Raw genomic sequence first — 21,544 nt, forward strand, 5'->3', positions numbered from 1 at the left:
TACAATACAAGTGAAAAATGGCAAAATGACCATTCCGAAATATAACAATATTAGATATATTTATTGCTTTTAAATTATTATTATTATTATTATTTTTATTATTATTTTTATTATTATTATCTTGTGGTGTATTATCTAAGGCATTTTGTATATTTTCACTTGTATTGTATTTAGAATTTTGCTTCGTTTTTTTTTATATTAATATTATTATTATGTATTCCCGTGTTATGAGTATTACATATACTCCGATTATTGATTCTTATCTTATCATTATTATTGTTATTATTATTCTTATCGCCATTACCATCCCCGTCACTATTATTACTATTGTTATTGTTATTATCATCATTATTATGGCTGTTTTTATATTTGTTAATTTTTCTTTTATTAGAACTGGCTACAATAGATCCTATGTTTGGTGTTGTAGAGAAAGATATTTTAATCGATGATCTATTAAATATATGATGATATTTATGATCCCTAGGAAAACATTTTTTAACTATATTTAAAAACTTTTTTGCTAAACCCTTAACATTTAATGAAAATGGAGGTGTATCCCAAATAATGTCTCTCCCTCAACTCCTATTAGGTAGTTTATTACAATTATATATTGGTTTTGAGATTTGTATATTTTTCATTGAGTATTTATTATTATTATTATTATTATTATTATATTTAGTTCTTTGCCTATCATTATTTTTTCTAGGTTTTTTAGTGTATTGTATAGAAGTTTCTTCATTATTTATTATTAATTTCATATTATTATTATGTTTAAAGTTATCTTTATTTATTGTTTTAGTATCGTATGTATTTTTGTTTAATTCCATTTGTGCTATATAAGTTTTTAGTTTAGTATCCTTTATGTATTTAATATTTTGTTTGAATCCGGTAGCGGCTAAAGTTTGATTATAATAATTGGCATGATTATTAAAAATTTCTTCATTATAAGATAGGTCTGATATTCTATTAGATATACTATTTACAATGCTGTTAAGCAATGATCTATGATGATTAGAATTAATATTTATGTATTTAAGGTATTCATTCGGTTTGTGAAATGGAGAATAGGTTGCATTATTAAGGTCTAAGGTTACGTCTAAAAAATTTGCTTTAGAATAACTTTCTTCAAATGTAATAGATAAGCCGAAATTTTTGTAAAATTTATGTAATTCCTCTTTCATTTTCCCTATTTTTCTTTTAGATCTACCGTTATAGACAAGGAGTGCGTCATCTCTATATAATCCTCCCATCAAATTACATCACCTAAGGTGTTGAGCTGACAGAATTGTTAGCATGCTGGGCAAAATGCTTAGTGGAATTTTTATTCGTCTTTATGTTATGAGCCAAAATTCCACTGAAGTCAATTTTGCCTTCTGTAATTTTGGGTGTGGTGAAATAAGTACGAGTTGAATACTAGGGTTGATGCAATTGACTTACCCCGCTTCAATGAAATTGCTGGCCTTGTGGCAAAATGTGAAACCAAAATTAAGGTCCTGCCTGGGTGAAATTTGAACACACAACCAACCACCACCAGGTATTTAGTTCATTACTGAAACTTCCGCTCACCTGCCATTTGACTAGTAAAATCTCTGATTGCGGATAGTTTAAGGTTAGAGTTACAGGTATGAAACATTTTAGCACAGGTGTTTTGGTACCACCTATTTGGTGTTGCTGATTTGATATCAATTATTTGACATCAGACATTTCAGTGTTTCTCCCGTTCTATTCCTTCCCATCCCACATCCTTCTCTTCATGTGGGTGGGCATATCTCTGTTTACATGTATGAAGACAGGGTGGATTCAATTAATAAATTGTAATGTTTCTCTCTGTCTCTCTCTCCCACACTTTTTACACACACACACACACACACACATACACACACACACAGAGGCACACATACATACACACAGAGGCACACACACAGGCACACACATACATACACACAGAAGCATACACACAGGCACACACACAGGCACACAGACACACACACAGAGGCACACATACATACACACAGGCACACATACATACACACACACGCACACACACACACACACACACACTATATGTATCATATTCTTTTCGTGTTTTATTTCCTGACAGTAGTTATATTATAATATACCAAAATTTTTGGTGTACATCTTCTATTGACTCACCAACACAATTCCCCTGTATAAGAACTGATGTTCATAAGATATTTTATTCAGAGGTAAAAGAAAAGAAATTTAGTAAGTTTCTTAAAATTTGGGATATGAAAAGATTCTACTTACCCTATTGTTTTGATGATGAATTTTAAATTAGTTCGTGATTTAGGGTTGATATTGTGGAAGGCATATTGAGCTTGGATTAGGCCACATACTATCATACTGAAATAGAATATATAATAAAAGTGCTTTATACACACTTTTGACAAGTTGTGGCGCACCTGGGCACTGTATACAATAATTTCATTATATTATATTATAATGTATGTATGATATAACAAAGTAGTACTCAATGAGGTGTATAACAGTATATGTGTTATGTATAAAATGTAGAGTATGTACAAAACAGTTTAATGAGATAAGATTGTGTGAATAACCTGGAATGCATAATAGCATTTTGTGCTACTGTAAAAACATACTTTCAAAAAATATTTCTGAGAATATTTCTAAAAGAGTATTTCCAAGAGCCTAAAGGAGCTTTTAAGGTTCTCAAGATGAGAGAAAGATCTCTCTTTGATAAGATGCATCTTGTCGTTTAGGACAGATGCCAATGAGCCACAAGTTTACTTGTTCAAAGCAGACCTGGGATATAAATATTATACATGAAAAATTGTATCTAAATGACAAAGGGTAAAGCGAGATTAATGTAACATAATGTGTTTAATATGATGTATATAATATGTTGATGCCATTGCTTAATCTCAGATCAGCATTAATCAAACAAATCCGTGGTACACCTGAGTGGTCCCAAATGACAAGATGTACCTCATTGACCACCTGGTGTTCTAAATGTAACATACATTCACTTAGCTACATTGTCAAATACCTCCACTTAGCTATATTGCATACTATATTGCATGCAGTGGTTCATTGTATAGAATACAATGTGACAGTTTGGGCATATCTTATTCAATTCACTGTCCAGTCTACTTCTGCACATCTGCAGATTCTGGTGGTGACCTCAGCAAAGGTAGGCAAAGTGGAATCATTAAAATCATAGCAATTGTTATTTCTCTACACTTTTTATTGAATGTGGTGTGTATAACAGAACATATAACAGATGATGTATAATATTGTGTGTATCACAGAATATATATAAACATAAAGCATGTGTAACAGAGTGTATATAAGATTGTAAACCTCATATAACACATGCACAACAGAGTATATAAGGTAGTGCATACAATATAAGTATATATAACAGTGCATATAGATGGTGTATACAATATAAAATGCATATAACATAGTGTATATAACATGATACATGCTTTATAAAGCATGTATAACACATTGTATGTAACATAGTGTGTATAATATAAAGCATGTATAGCACATTGTAGATAACATTGCATGTATAATACAGAGCATGTATAATATATTGTGCATATCATGGTATATATAATACACTTAAATAACACAGGGTATATAAGGCGGGGTGTACTGAATAAAGCATATATAATACATTATACATTCCATAGTGTGCATAATATAAAGCATGCATGATACAATTCCACACATCGAGGTATTTATAACATATAGTATATATCATAGTATATATTACTCATTGTAGATACCATGATGTATACAATATACAGTATATATATATATATATATATGTCATTTCATTTCATCTAGTTTCAGCTCACGAGCTGTGGCCATGCTGGGGGACCGCCATTCAAAAAATTTGAGGGCTGCCCATGGGACTCAAACCCACATCGCTTGTGGACATTACAGGTGTTCTACCATTTGATGACTGTTCCAACAAAGTTTTTATAAAAGGTAATGGTGGACTGCCGTGACCAGGATTCAAACCTGGGTTACCATATATATATAATATATATATATATTTGAGTAGTTGAATGAATTATCTTATTAAGGATAATTCGAAAGATAACTGATACCTGGGTAGCAAATTCACATCAGAAAGAACACGGTTGAAGTTACGTCCCTAGGGCATAGACTACGTGCTTTCGATTATCACCATGGGCTCCTTGAGAGCGGTCAGCTAAAAGTTTTTTGTGCATTTTGATGTCGACATAAGTTCCTTGCCTTTCCTGATGAGAAATCTGCATAATGTACTCCTTATTCCTTCGGAATTAGGAATATGCAGCCTTCGAAACATATATCAAAAGTAAAGGAAATTTGTTAACAAGTCGTTCAACTCCATTCTTTCATAAACATATATATATATATATTATATATATATATATATATATATATATTTAGCAATTAAGGACAACTACTTAATAAGGAAAACTTAACAAGAAATTGTCAGGTAGATAGCGTAAAAACCTCATAAGAGAAAAAATTTCGAAAATAATTATTTCTTATTGAACATATTAATTTTATATATAGAGGGCATTATACATACATGCCAGGAGGCATTCTACATACACGCCATACGCTAAGAGGGACAATCAGTCATTTCTACCAAAAATATTACTAATCCCACCGAATGCAATTTTTCAAAGAAAGACATTTAAAAATATATAGACCTGTATCACAGTGATTTCATACTTACGTAAGTATGAAAGTTACGTAAGTATGAAATCACTGTGATACAGGTCTATATATTTTTAAATGTCTTTCTTTGAAAAATTGCATTCGGTGGGATTAGTAATATTTTTGGTAGAAATGACTGATTGTCCCTCTTAGCGTATGGCGTGTATGTAGAATGCCTCCTGGCATGTATGTATAATGCCCTCTATATATAAATTTATATATATATATATATATATATATATATATATACACATATCATGGTGTATATGAGTATTTTCCAAAATATGAATATCTTGAGAAATGTGTAAAGTACAGAGTGATTTATCTCACCATATAATTCCCGACAATTCAAACGACTCTGCTAAGACGTAGGACAGGTAGGCCGTAATTATAAGGATGGCTGGTTCCAACACTGGAGTAAAAGAGGAGCAAATGTTGGGCATTATGTTAACATTACTGGATATAACATATCACAGCAGGCACAGAAAAAAATATAAATATAAAATCTTGTCACTGTTATGTATACACACACACGCATGCATGTATGTTTGTATGTATGTGTGTATGTATGTATGTATGCATGCATGCATGCATATGTTTGTGTGTATGGGTGTGTGTATATGTATATATTATTTGTTTCAGTCAATTGACTTTGGACATGCTGAGCACCATTTTAAAGGGCTTTTTTTTTACTCAAAGATATCGACCCCAGGACTTATTCTTTGTAAGCCTAGTTTTTATTCTATCAATCTCTTTTGCTGAAACGCTAAATTACAGGGATGTAAACACACCAACATTGATTGTCAAAAACACACATAAATACATACATACATACATATATATATATATATATATATATATATATTATATATATATATATATATATAATATATATATAAAAAGGTAAAGACCCCCTTCGGTCATGAATGACCATGGGATTGCACCTAGAAAGTTACCCTCCTAGACACAAGTCTGGGCAAGGTTGTTTATGGAAGACCAGCAGTCGCCCATGCATACCGGCCTCCCCTCTCCACGTCACCGATGTTGTCCAAGGGAAAGACAAAGGTCGATACAGCTTGGCACCACTGACGTCGCAACTCATTTCTACAGCTGAGTGAACTGGAGCAACGTGAAATAAAGTGCCTTGCTCAAGAACACAACACGCAGCCCGGTCCGGGATTCGAGCTCACAACCTCATGATCGTAAGCTCGACGCTCTAACCACTGAGCCATGCGCCATATATATGTATATATATATAAATATACATACATATACATATACATATATACACACACACACACACACACATATATCATCATCATCATCGTTTAACGTCCGTTCTCCATGCTAGCATGGGTTGGACGGTTCGACCGGGGATCTGGAAAGCCAGAAGGCTGCACCAGGCTCCAGTCTGATCTGGCAGTGTTTCTACAGCTGGATGCCCTTCCTAACGCCATGCCCTTCCTAATGCCGTGCCCTTCCTAACGCCAAACACACACACATATAATATATATATATCAATATCTGTATATGTATATAGGTTAGTTGAGTTAGAGGTTGAAATAACCATCTAAGGGATAGAAGTATCCATTACATTACCAGTATAATTACCTACATTTAACCATGGGCATACATATGCAAGCATGTGCTCATACGTTCTAGATAAAGTCAAGGACAAACAGGGATTTATCAAGAATCAAGATTTAAAGGAAACAGAAAATGGAGAAGTACTGACAATAAACAACAACTGACTTACATCAATTATTACTTATTAATTATTATTTGTTAATTCAATGTAAATAGAGTGCATCCCTAACAGCTGTTAGACGAGATGCAGTCTATTTGCATTGAATTAATAAATAATAAGTCAATTGTTGTTCATCAGTACTTCTCCATTTTCTGCTTTCTTTATATATATATATATATATATATATATATATATATATATATATTATATATATATTATATATATATATATATATATATATATATGTATATATATATATATTTGCTGTGCAAGATTTTTTATGTGAAGTCGTGTGTTGAAACAGATATTGTTATATTTCGGAATGGTCATTTTGCCAGTTTAGCCAATAAAAACACACACACTATATATTTGGTGTTACTTAGCTTCAGTGTTATTTATTTTTTACATTAATCTTAATCTTATTTCAGCCAGAGTTCTTTCGTCACACTCCTGTGACCGCATCAGTGGTCCTTTGCTTTCTTCTTTCTTATTTGTGTCTCTCCTTACTAACCGTCAGCCATTTTGTATTTCTATTGTATGTCTTCATTTGCACATGCTTATATCTCTATGTGCGTCTATGTTTATTTAGTGTGTGTGTGTGGGGGATGCCTGTAATATTTGTATCTTCTGTTTATATACATACATATATATATATATATATATATATATATATATATATATATATGTATATATATATATATAATATATATATATATATGTATGTAAATATATATATATGTATGTATATAAATATAAGTATATATATATATGTGTATATATATATATATATATATATATATATATATATATATATATATATATATATATATAACAATCAAACATGTGTATAACAATAACATACATGCATATAGGTGTGTGTGTGCATATGTTATATATATATTTATGTATATATGAATATGTAAACATACCATGTTTGACATAGGTGAACTTGCAGGCCACTGTGGAGAAAATGCCAATCAAAGAACCCATCAAGGAACTAACTCCAGCACTGACCAAGAACTTGAGGAAGCCGAAACCAATCTGGCAGAAAAGACCAGTCAAAGATACAACAACAACAAAAACAAATATTGATATGATTAAAGCACAAATGAGTGTTTGATTGAATGGTATAATGGGAGAAGGACAGAATGACTGAATGGTAGAATGGGCGAATTTGGCCAGTGGTAACTCTCTAGCTCTGACATCAACATGTCTAGGCAAGCCATATTATGAGGCAAGGCAGACAGACCTTATTCAGTGGTCTTGAGAGGATGTAATATGGAACAAACTGCCGGCATCAGTTGTTATTTGTCGGAGCGCTGCATCCTTCAAAACTCCCATGCTTCCTGAGATTCGCCAACACTACACCTGATTTTCTCCCCTCCATACACACGCAAGCATGTATCTGACTCATTCATTGTTCGCTTTCCAGACATTTGTACATTACTGCATATACTTTATACGCACTTTCTGACAAGTTGTGGTGCACCTGAGCACTGTATACAATAATTTCATTATTATTATTATTTATTATTATATAATTGTATTGCTATGCAACACTATTTAATACTATTACTGTACAATACAATGTATTATTGTGTAATACTTAGTAATATTATGCAATCATGACAACACAATACCATATAATATTTGCAATACTATAACTTATGCCCTCTATCTCTTTGCATGAAGTTTCTCACTCAGGGGCTGCTGTCTTGTACTGTAGGGGATGATGGGCTTTTGGTGGCTAATAAGCCCAATTCTTGCTCTAAACTGCCTAATGCAAGAACCACATTGGATTGTAGGTGCTGGTTGGAGTTGGGTGCTCTGTCTTTCCTATGATGTGATTTCATTCTGATATCCGTTCTTCTGATTTCATAAAAATGTCATATTCCTGCCTCGAGCAAATTACACCAAAACAGTGCATTAGTTGGCTGTCATTTCTCAGGAATTTCAGTCTATAACCAGTACTCTTTAGAGTTTCCTTCAATCGGTCTTTGAAGTGTCACAGAAAGCATCCACGAGTGAATCCCCCCTTGTTCAGTTCCCCAAATAGGAATATCTTTGGGATCCTGTTTTTCTCCATGTGAGTCACACGACCTGCCCATCTGAAGTGGTGCTTGATGACTGCAGCCACCATGCTAATCTGTCCTGCTCTCTTTAGCTTATCAATGTTGCCAACATAGTCTTCCCATTCAATGGTCAATATAATCTAATACGATACAATGCTATACAATACTATACAATATTTTTTGATACTATTGAGTACTACATAACACTATGTAATATTATGAACTAATATACTGTTTTAGCCTAAATATTATGAGGTCTGTCCCAAGAGAATGTATATCTTTGACTAAAGTACTGGTATAACTTGAACACATGACCTTTTGGTTCTGTGTACAGTACCTGTAACATGGTTCATAATATCAATGGTCATGATGATGATGATGATGATGATAAGGATGGTGGTGGCATTAGTGAGAAAGCAGACAAGTGTCTAGAATCACCTTACATCTTTACCGGTAATTTCCGGCATCTGATGGAAGTTGTCCATAACTCGGTACAGAACCACACTGACACCATCTAAAATAGATATGAGGACATAAAGTTACGTTTACAAGTATTGATCACGGTTCACAAAAATATAGACATCTAACCATGTTGCATAAACATAATTTACAGTATATAGACAACTACACATGGTGTGTATGTGTGTGTATATATATATATATATAGGAAAAAACTTCTTAAAAACTCTTAGTAACATATATATATATATATACATACACACACACATACATTTTACAGTATGTAGACAACTAACAGTAAATGGATGACTTCACGGGGTATATACACACAACATATAGTTTATAGACATCTAACCATGGTATAAAAACATAATTTACAATATATAGATAGCTACACATGGTATATACATACATTTTACAGTGTATCGACAGCTAACCAGAGTATGTAAGCACAGTTCTCAGTGTCTGTATGACAACACATGGTTTATACAATTTATAGTTTATAGGCAATGAATCGTGATATATAAACATAATTTACAATTTATATACTATGTGTGAATGGTATATAAATATGATTTACAGTGTATAGACAGCTAGCTACTTATGGTGTATGAACATTGTTTACAGTATATAGACATGTATACATGGTATATAAATGCAGCCTATAGTTTTCAAACATTTTAGAAAAAGCATTATCAGGTATTGGATTTTCCCCTCTTCTTTAGATATATCATGTAGGGCATAACTAGATGCATTGCAATATTTCTTTACAATAAGGTGGTGAGCTGGTAGAATTGTTAGCACACTGGGTGAAATGTTTAGTGGTGCTTCACCTGTCTTTATGTTGTGAGTTCAAATTCTGCCAAGGTCGATAAAATAAGTACCGGTTGAAGACTGGGGTTGATGTAATTGACTTACTCCCTCCTCCAGAACTTGTGCCAGAACTTGAAACCAATATTTCCTTACAATGTTGCTATGGCTGCATGATTATGGCTATGCTTTTGTGTTGTTGTATTTCTATGTTGTTTTTATGACCTTGTGATTAAGAAGTTCACTGTGCATCTCTGTAAATGTAGGTTCAATTCTGCTGTACTTCATCTTGGTCAAATATTTTCTACTTTAGCCTCAGTTAAACCAAAACCTTCAGTGGAATTTGCCCATTACAATGAATCTGAGTTTCTGGAAGCATAATATGTCTGGGTATGACTTTAAACTCCAGTAGTGGGGCCCTTGTTCCAGGGTTTTGAGGAATGTGGAGCTACTTCTTATCCATTATTGTTCTCAGATCTGTTCTGACCCAGAGTAATAGCATCTATCTGTGTCCAAGGCATCAGTTAATTAGCATGTCATGGAAGAAAGTCCAAGTGCAAACTCTCACTACTTTGTGAGTGCCTTGGGAAAGGAAAAAAATAGGGGAATAAATCTCGACAGCAAATCAAGGTCTGGAGTCTTTTAGGCAGCCTAGTGTTCTAGTGTCCACTCAGCTGGCAATTTCAGGGTAGGTGGAGCTTTCCAACCTTTAGTAATATTAAAATATAGTAAAATAACTGACCACATGAATTAATGATATTAAAACACATTCAAATACTGACTGTGTATGTAGATAGGATAGTCATATTAAAATATATTCAAATTCTGATTGCATGTGTTTTAGTACATTTCCTTTTGTCTTCCTTGGTTAACCTTTTGGTTAGTATTGGGTCAGTATTGGGTCAAGCATTTCTACTGATCAGTAAACAGAATAGGAGCAAAGTACACACCTAATTATCTAAGTCTTTTGTCTTACATCTTTGACTTACTCATTAATCACTGATATAATTAAGCATTGAAATTGAATAAAACGTTGATTGTAATGGCAATATGACCGTATTATAATTAGTACACAACAATAACTACAACAAATGATTTGACACCAAATCCCTCGATAAACACTGGATGTAAAACACAACTGCTATTATATTCAATGCCTCGTTAGTTCTTTGTTTCTGTGCAACAGCTAATTGTATCAGAGTTTATTGACATAGATCAATAGGCTGATCACCGAAGATGGTGCTCTGGCAGTGTCTCAGCCATGACAACTAAAACAAACTAAACAACCAATGACAGAAGTAATACTCAAAATCTAATACCAGTATAATGGTATGTACAGATAACAATGGTGGTTGATGTAAGAGAGTAGAGGTAATGGTGGGTACAGGTGATTGTGACCACAGTAAGAACATAATAATTATAGTGAAATATCATAGTCTTTTTGGGATATTTGTTCTCATCATCATCATCATTTAACGTCCGCTTTCCATGCTAGCATGGGTTGGACGATTTGACTGAGGTCCGGTGAATCAGACTCCAATCTGATCCGGCAGAGTTTCTACAGCTGGATGCCCTTCCTAACGCCAACCACTCCGAGAGTGTAGTGAGTGCTTTTACATGCCACCGGCACAAGGGCCAGTTCGGTGGTACTGGCAACGGCCACATCCAAATGGTGCTTTTTACATGCCACCTGCACAGGAGCCAGTCCAGCGGCACTGGCGACGACCTCGCTCGAATGTTTCACCATACCTCTGTCACTTTTTCATCAAAAAAAGGTAGTGAATCAATGACTGTTTAATTGGAGATGTGTTAAAAATACTGTTGTTATTTGCCAGTGGTGATCATCATCATCATCATCGTTTAACGTCCGTTCTCCATGCTAGCATGGGTTGGACGGTTCGACCGGGGATCTGGGAAGCCAGAAGGCTGCACCAGGCTCCGGTCTTATCTGGCAATGTTTCTACAGCTGGATGCCCTTCCTAACGCCAAAAAAATATGAAGAACTACAAACCATATAAAAAATATGAAAATTGCATCAATGAATCTGTGGAACCCCAGCATACAGAAGATTGAACTAAAGTAAGAATTAACCAGAATAATCTTGTACTCTTAAGAAACTAGTGGTAACAAGGGTTACAAGAATGTTAATTCACTTACCATTTAAAAGGGATTCTCCAAAGACCACAATATGCAAAGGTTTATTGACTCCCAATTCAGAAAACACAGCCAAAACCTTATGGAAAGAAAAAAAAAATGATATAGATATGTTAGAACAAAATATATTTTTAAATATATCCAAATATTCAACAAAAAAATAAATGAAATATTTCAAATAATTTAGGCGTTAGTGGCAGGATTTAAGAAATATGCTTTGCAACCATGTGGTTTCAGGTTCAATCCCAATGCATAGCATCTTAGGCAAATGTCCTCTTCAGATTTTTGTCAATGTTACCTACAGTTGAAAGAATTCCCAACATTTTTACTGGCTTGAAATATTACTCTTGTTCCCAAGAACACTGCCTGGGACCAATTAATGATTTTAGAGAAATGTATGGGAAGGGCATCCAGCCGTAGGAACATTGCCAGATCAGACTGGGCCTGGTGCAGCCTTCAGGCTTCCCAGACCCCAGTTGAACCGTTCAACCCATGCTAGCATGGAAAGTGGACACTAAACAATGATGATGATGATGATGATGATGATGTATGTATAGTTTGTATATGGACAGCTTAGCCTTTCCAATAAATAGATTCTGGCCATGTGGAAGGACAATTTCAATGCAGTAGACATCAAACTAGAAATGCAGAATCCAATTACAAATATAGAAGAAAGAAAAATTTCGAATTTGTGCCTCAAAGCACAGAGGTCTTGCTGAGAAATTTGAAGAAAATTGTGAAAGAATTGAAAAAATGAAGGAAGAATTTAAATGTTTTCATGAAAGTTGTCACTCATATCTCGGCCAATAAAGAAAACTTTGAACAATCATAATGCTTTATTTGCTTAAATTCTGGAGACATATTTTAGCTCACCAAACCATCATACAGGATTGGAAATTTTTTCTAACAACAAAATTCGAATGGAAATTGTAGTTAAGACACCCGTGCCGGCGACACGTAAAAAGCACCATTCGAGCGTGGCAGTTACTAGCGTCCGTGTCAGTGACATGTAAAAGCACCAACCGATCGTGGCTGTTTGCTAGCCTGCTCTGGCTCCTGTGCCGGTGGCATGTAAAAAACACCCACTACACTCACGGAGTGGTTGGCGTTAGGAAGGTCATCCAGCTGTAGAAACACTGCCAGATCAGACTGGAGCCTGGTGCAGCCTCCATGGCTTACCAGACCCTGGTCGAACCGTCCAACCAATGCTAGCATGGAAAACGGACGTTAAATGATGATGATGATGATGATGAACCTTGAAAGGATGAAAGGATGAAAGTGGGGTAAAAACTCAGAGTACCAAGGGTTACAAGAACTACAAACCATTTCATCCAACACTCTATAACAAATTTATCAGTTTATCACCTAAGCAGCAACAATAATACAACAACCACAACAACATCAGCAACAACAAGAATAATGAACAAACAGGTTGCATGAACTTGTAGTCTTGTTTGTCCACAACAAAGAATGATGTGGAGGTTTATTTTTAAACATCTTGAAGCTACCAAGATGTTTGGACTTTGTTATAACAGATAGTGAATATGACACTTTTGTGAAAAGTAGGCAAATAAATAAATAAATGAATAAACGAATAAAAATCAATATATAAAATAAAGAAAGGAAGAAAGAACCCTCGTGAGGTGACAGGGCAGAATGTTTTAACTGAGCAGCTTCTTTAAATTACCATCAAATTTTGTTGTTTTCCTTTTTATTAATTTCTTTTAAAGCTGGTGTCAAAATGTGTTTGTTTTTCTCCTTAAGTCCATTGAGAAATATTTATCATTTGCTTACTATGCAAAGGTCAGACTTTCTTATCTAACCACTTTGATTATGTTATTCTGTTCTTAAAAACATGGAGTGACTTATATATATACATACATACATCCATACATATATATATATATATATATATATATATATATAATATATATATATATATATATATAATATATATATAATATATATAATATATATATATATATATATATATATAATATATATATATATATGTATTGTATATATAATATATATATATATATATATATATATCTACACACCACACATATATATACCTATATATATATTATATACATATATATTATATATATATATATATATATATATATATATATATATATATATATATGCTAGCAAACACTCATATATTATATAAGAATATACTAATTTATAAGTGTACACACACACATACACATACACACACTCACACACACAGAGTAATGAAGGAAAATTACTACCATAATAGTAATCTTCCAGAAGATTGTGGACAATGACAAGCTCCACAAACTAAGAGGGTGACCAGAAACATATTACTGGAATTCAAGAAAATCTGTGTGGCAAGCAAGATGTGAAATGGGAATTTCAAAAATCAGGTGATTACGGTCCCTGTCAGTATATATCAGTACAATTATGTGCTTTGACTAAAGTATTAGAGCATTTAGCTCTTATTTCTAGCAATGTAGGTGTTCTAACAGCCTAGTCATATATCTAAAGACAATTATAGTTTTCCTTTTTGGTAACACACATTGCACACTGCTGTCTATATTAATTGTTGATATATATATATATATATATATAATATATTATATATATATATATATATATATATAATATACAATATATATACACACACATATAGATATATATATCTATATATATATATATATATATATAATTACATATATACATTATACATACATATATAATATGTGTATATATATATACACACATACATATACATGCAATCACTTATACATAGACATGCTTCACATATACACATATTTTCACTAATATAGACTCATAAACTCATTTGTACACACACACACAGATACATACATACATACTCTTTACTCTTTACTCTTTTACTTGTTTCAGTCATTTTGACTGCGGCCATGCTGGAGCACCGCCTTTAGTCGAGCAAATCGACCCCGGGACTTATTCTTTGTAAGCCCAGTACTTATTCTATCGGTCTCTTTGCTGAACCGCTAAGTGACGGGGACATAAACACACCAGCATCGGTTGTCAAGCAATGCTAGGGGGACAAACACACACATATATATATACATATATACGACAGGCTTCTTTCAGTTTCCGTCTACCAAATCCACTCACAAGGCATTAGTCGGCCCGGGGCTATAGCAGAAGACACTTGCCCAAGATGCCACGCAGTGGGACTGAACCCGGAACCATGTGGTTGGTTAGCAAGCTACTTACCACACAGCCACTCCTGCGCCTATACATACATACATACAAGATTTTCCAAAATATTTGGTTTCGTCTTGTATGTTTACTTGTATAATTCAGCACTGTGTGACACATACAAGATGTGTGTGGCGGAGATGGTGGTGGTAGGGAGGGAGAGAGAGAGAGAGAGAGAGAGAGAGAGAGAGAGAGAGAGAGAGAGAGAGAGAGAGAGAGAGAGAGAGAGAAATTAACCGTACCCCTTTAGTCACCTTTGTTAATATCAGGTTTATTTGTCTAATAGAATCTTCAGTTTTGCTGAGTTAAGATAATGTGAAATGAGGCTGATTTGATGTGATCCCTTGATTCCACTAGAAATAGCAACAAAATTATTTCTCTCATGAGTTAAGTTTCAGCTTTACAACTCCTAGGACTTGTTAAGAAGCAAGCCACATCTTTATATATAAAAGTCAAGTTGTGTGTCTGTCTCCTATGATTTAGATTCCTTACTACTCCCACATTTTGCAGTGCAGTGTAACCAAAACCGGGTATCTTATAGTCGTCATTCATATTGAGCCCTTCTGGGCATTAGCGCGCATCTATGATTTAAAAAAAAATTTACCATCATTTTTTCCATTTTAATGCATTTTTTCGCTATTATATAAGGGAAGTAACTCTCTAAAAATGCTTATATAGTTATTTCCCTTACAAACCCGAGCAACGCCGGGCGATACTGCCAGTATATATATATATATTATATATATATATATATATATATATATATATATATAATATATATATAGTGTGTATATATATATATATATATATATATATATATATATATATATATATATATATAATGTAGCTGGGGCTACAGATCACCATGTCGTGCACACATGATGTGATGTATGTGCTTGGTGTACCCTAATCAGACGGGTGGTCATGATGGGTATACTGGGCTTTGTATATTTTACCCCAGTGTCATTGTGATAGCATGCACTGCTCTTTCACTCAATAATAATAATAATAATAATAATAATAATAATAATAAGCTGCCAATAATAATACATTGGAAGCTATGCCAACATTATAGAATAACAACAGAAAAAAGATGGTATAGGCACACACCAGAAAAGGTCACAGAAAACGAGAAAGCAACCATACTCTGGGATATGCCGACACACACAGATAGAGAAATTAAGGCCAACAGACCAGATATAGTTGTCAGAGATCATGAAGCAAAAAAATGCTTTCTAATTGATGTATCAATACCGGCAGATGACAACGTGTCTCTAAAAGAAATGGAGAAACTCTCAAAATACAAAGACCTGGAAATAGAGGTAACCAGAATGTGGAATCTAAAAACAGAAACAATTCCTATCATAGTAGGTGCATTAGGCATGATAAAAAAATATTCAGACAAATACATAACAAAAACACCAGGACTTACAAACACATATAACATACAGAAAATTGCACTACTAGGCACTGCACACATCCTACGCAGAACACTTTCCATACAATAATCATCAGAGCATCACAACAAATCACAGCACATACCCAAGGCACACAGAGCTGCGCTCGGTAGTGAAGTGAAAGCACTCTATAAAAAATAAAACTACTGAATAATAATAATAATAATAATGATGATGATGATGATGATGATGATGATTATAAAATAATAATAATAATAATAATAATGATAATAATAATAATAAAAGAAATAATAACAATTGTTTCTAATTTAAGCACTAGGCCAGCAATTTTGGGTGGCAGGGGTAAATTGATATCATTAACCCCAGTTCTTGATGGTATAACAGAGTTGACCTTATCAATAATAGCAATACAAATAACCATAAATGCTTTCACTTACTGCAACAGGGTCCACTGCAACAATAAGGGCAGAAAACAGAAATATTTGTGTGAGCAGATGATCTTTTGGAAGATTTAAGGCTGGTGTTAATGACAGACCATACAATAGCGGTGCTGGAATAGAAAAAAAAAAGAACAATTTGTTTAATAAATTAGTCAGAGATGGAGGTAAAGTATTCATAGCCTCTATTGCTGTCCCTCCATTTTTTTACCTATGGACCCTGGACCCCTTTAGACGGACCCTCATAGCCATTTGATGTTAAAAAAATCCGAGGAGTGGCTGTGTGATAAGTAGCTTGCTTACGAACCCCATGGTTCCGGGTTCAGTCCCACTGCGTGGCACCTTCGGCAAGTGTCTTCTACTATAGCCTCGGGCTGACCAAAGCCTTGTGAGTGGATTTGGTAGATGGAAACTGAAAGAAGCCCGTTGTATGTATATATATGTGTGAATGTGTGTATATGCTTGTTCCCCCAACATCGCTTGACAACCGATGCTGGTGTGTTTACGTCCCCGTAACTTAGCAGTTCGGCAAAAGAGACCGATAGAATAAGTCCTAGGCTTATAAAGAATAAGTCCTGGGGTTGATTTGCTCGACTAAAGGCAGTGCTCCAGCATGGCCACAGTCAAATGACTGAAACAACTAAAAGAGTAAAAGAGTATTATAATTTTGAAACTAAATATTAGAAATCATATTAAAAACAATTGCTAAAATATTTTGTGTAGAGTAGAAGTATAAGAAATTTATTGTAAATAAATTTTAACAACAAAATTTTATATGGACCCTCAAGGGTTGTATGGAGCCTGGTTGAGAACCATTGCTTTAGTTGATAATCAAAATGCACATCTATAAATCAATGTGTCTGATGGAAATATATGGCCAGCAAGGAGTTCCAGTGAGTGGCAATCTGAAGAGGAAGGATTGAGAAATATTTCATGTGCATCCTAGGAGGTGAGATGCAGTAAATGTGATGGGAGGAGAGGATACATGTGGATTCAGATAGAGAGAGAGTGTGCTGCAAACCAGTTCTGAAGTGCTGAAGTTATTTTAATAGTGGTAGGGGATCTTTTCATTTTGACCGGCAGATTTTTAAAATAATTTCTATGTAACTAAAATATTTCAAACTTCGTATACTGGTAGAATGTGTTTATAAAACATTTTCATATGACGCCGCCAGAAAATGTTACGGCAGAAATCGTTTTTACCTTAATAGATGTCATTGATTGGTTGAAATTGCCAAAATGCAAAGAAATTAAACAACAAATATGTTACAAACTACAGAATTTTCTCAACAAAGCCAAGAGAAAAAGATGTTTTATAAAGAAATTATTTTTAAAATCTGCTGGTCAAAGCAAAAAGATCCATGGTAGGAAAAAAAAAACCGGTGTTGGTGTGAAGTAAACTGTCATTGGGGAAAGGTGTGTGTGGAATAATAGTGTTCTTGTTGATGCCAAAAGGAAACAGGCTTGAAAATTGTATGACAAAGTCTTACAGAATGGGGAAAATGCATCAGAGGAGTGATGGAGCACATGACATAGACAAAAAAACTGAGGACCAGCTTGTAGTTGGCAGTGATATTATTGAAATGGTAATTAAGGATATGAAGGCAAGGAAAAGCAAATGAATTGTCAAGGAGGCTAGTTACAAAAAAATTCCAAAAATATCTGGTGAAGTAGGATATGCACCAATCACATATTCTCCTCCTCCTCCTCCTCCTCCTCCTCCTCTACATCATCATCATCACCATCATCACCATCATCATCATCATCATCATCATCATCATCATCATCATCATCATCATCATCATCATCATCATCGTCGTTCAGCATCTGTTTTCCATGTTGGCATGGGCTGGACAGCTATATTCTGGAACTGGCTAGCCGGGGTGCTGTCCAGTCTCACGTGACATGGTTTCTATGGCTGGATGCCCTTCCAAATGCCAACCACTTTACAGAGTGTGCTGGGTGCTTTTTTTACGTGCCACTGACATGGGGTGTGCTTATGCAGCACCTGCACAAATGCACTTTATGTGGCACCAGCGCCTGTAACGGACAAGCCTGTAACGCATGGACATAGGCTGTAATGAATTACATAAGACCAAAGAAATATCACAACCAAAGACATAAATTAGCAGCAAGAGTGACTGAACCCAGTAAAAGAGTAAAAGAATATGTATGTATGTATGTATGTATGTACGTATATGCATATATATGTGTGTGTGTATATATATATATAATATATATATATATAATATATATATATATATATATCTATATATATATTATATATGTATGTATATATATGTATATATATGTATATACTGAACCAAGTAAAAGAGTATATATGTATGTATATACATATATATATATATATATATATATATATAATATATATATATATATATATATATATATATATATATATGTATATATATGAATATACACAAATATACTAACATATGCGCACACACACCACATGCATTTACATAAATATACATGTGTGTGTATGCTTGTATGCATGTATGTATGTATGTATGTATGTTTATATGTACATGTATATATATATATATCAGGCACGAGGCAAGAGTAAATATCGAGATAGTAAGCATGCATTAATAAAATAAACAGTCAACAGAAGACCTTATCACTTTCGGACAATATGTCAAAATATGTTAGCCACAAAAGATATTTACTTACACACACAACACACACACACACACAACTGAACACATACATATATACAAATACAATCAAATATGCACACACACGCATACACACAAATACACGTAGATATGCTGCACAGCATATAACGCACATACATATGCACACGCAACCAAGAGCAGAGACCCGCATGCACACGGAAGGGGGGTCCGCAAGCCTCTTTAGCATTTAAATGCCTTGTCCCTGACCTACGGCAGTTAAAGAGAGGGGACTGGGGTCAGGGCGGGGCAATTAATGAATGCGGTGGGGGATGTGGGTGAAGGTTGGTGGTTAGGTGGTGTGTGCTGTGTGGGAGGGACGGAGCAAGAGGGGCATGCATTAGAAGTTTCAATTGACCTCAATGCCATCCTGTTGTTACCCAGTTTATATGAATGGCAGAAGGACTGTTTAATCTGTCTGTCTGCCTGCCTGCCTGCCTGCCTGTCTGTCTGTCTGTCTATCTATCTATCTATCTATTTATTTATTCATCTGTCTATCTATCTATCTATCTATCTGTCTTTTTGTCTGTCTGTCTATCTATTTATCTATCTATCTATCTATCTATCCAGCCAGCCATCTACCTACCCCATCCATCCATCCACCCAGCTATCTATCTATCTATCTATCTATCTATCTATCTATCTATCTATCTATCTATCTATCTATCTATCTAGGGAGAGTTTACGAAAAAAACAAAAGACGAAGACAGGTGGTGTGCAAAACAAACAGATGAATTAGTATAACGCTCAGGAATAGAAAAAAGTCTTTTATGTTTCGAGCCTATGCTCTTCTACAGAAAGGGACACAGAAAAAACAAGGAGAGAAACAAGGAGAGAAAAAAAATATGTATGTATGCATGTATGTATGTATGTATGTATGTATGTATGTATGTATGTATGTATGTATGTATGTATCTATCTATCTATCTATCTATCTATCTATCTATCCATCTATCTATCTTTCTTGCTTTCTTTCTTTCTTTCTGTCTGTCTGTCATCCTCATTGTCTAACATCCATTTTCCCATGCCGGCATGGGTTGGATGGTTTGATAGGATATGGTGAGACAGAGGAACACATCAAACTCCAATGTCTCCATGGTTTGACCCTCAAATACAAGATCAGTTTTCTTTTACCCTTTACCTATTTCACTCATTAGACCATGGCCATAATGGGGCAACACCTCGGAGAATTTTAGTCAAACGAATCAACCCCGGTGCTTATTTTTTTAAAAGTCCGGTACTTATTCCATCAGTCTTTTTTGCTGAACCGTTAAGTTATGGGGATGTAAACACCTCAACACTGGTTGTCAAGTGGTGGTGGGGGACAAACACAAACACAAAAAAAACACACACACACACATATACATATATACATATATACAATGTGTTTCTTTCAGTTTCCATCCACTGAATTCACTCACAAGACTGTGAGGCTCTCCCAGGATTCTGTGTTGATGACAAGGGCCTTCAAATCTCTTTTTACAACATATATACGATATATATTGACCACATATGCTCAATGTATGTGCTTTGCTAGTTCATCGGTAGGTTATGTATGGTTTAGTGCAAAACACCACGTGTAAAAAAACCTGAAAGTCATAGACAGGTGAGACGACTCACTCCAAAACCCATTCAGGAATGATGGACATTGATGTTTTGCCATTTTTGGAGGTAAACTGAATTCAGTTCAGGTACGTGATGTTGATAAGCTGCAAAAATAGCAAAACATTGATGTCCATGGTTCCTGAATGGGATTTGAGGTGAGTTGTCTTGCTGTCTATCTAAATGACTTTCAGGTGTTTTAACACCTGGGACTATGAGGGAGTCA

General features: G+C 34.4%; 1 protein-coding gene and 1 long non-coding RNA gene across 4 annotated transcripts in view; one reads left to right on the forward strand and one right to left on the reverse strand.

Moving 5' to 3' along the window:
• Positions 1–21,544, reverse strand: part of LOC115222036 (sodium/hydrogen exchanger 1) — an 80,373-nt gene that overhangs the window by 22,525 nt on the left and 36,304 nt on the right. For all 3 annotated transcript variants that reach the window (XR_005002995.1, XM_036511145.1, XM_036511144.1), the window contains exons 8-13: positions 17,021–17,133; positions 11,950–12,025; positions 8,967–9,037; positions 7,381–7,492; positions 5,035–5,116; positions 2,269–2,364 (exon numbers count right to left, since the gene is read on the reverse strand). Coding sequence is in view for 2 of the 3 variants with exons in the window: in XM_036511145.1 (XP_036367038.1) it covers positions 2,269–2,364; positions 5,035–5,116; positions 7,381–7,492; positions 8,967–9,037; positions 11,950–12,025; positions 17,021–17,133 (550 nt within the window). In the remaining variant the exon portion in view is untranslated. The remainder of the gene's footprint in view (positions 1–2,268; positions 2,365–5,034; positions 5,117–7,380; positions 7,493–8,966; positions 9,038–11,949; positions 12,026–17,020; positions 17,134–21,544) is intronic.
• Positions 615–21,485, forward strand: LOC118767101. The gene is made up of 3 exons (XR_005002996.1): positions 615–625; positions 18,915–18,920; positions 21,403–21,485. It is a non-coding gene; the product is annotated as an uncharacterized LOC118767101 (long non-coding RNA).

This window comes from Octopus sinensis, linkage group LG19 (assembly GCF_006345805.1).
Source record: "Octopus sinensis linkage group LG19, ASM634580v1, whole genome shotgun sequence".
NCBI classification, from domain to species: Eukaryota; Metazoa; Mollusca; class Cephalopoda; order Octopoda; family Octopodidae; genus Octopus; species Octopus sinensis.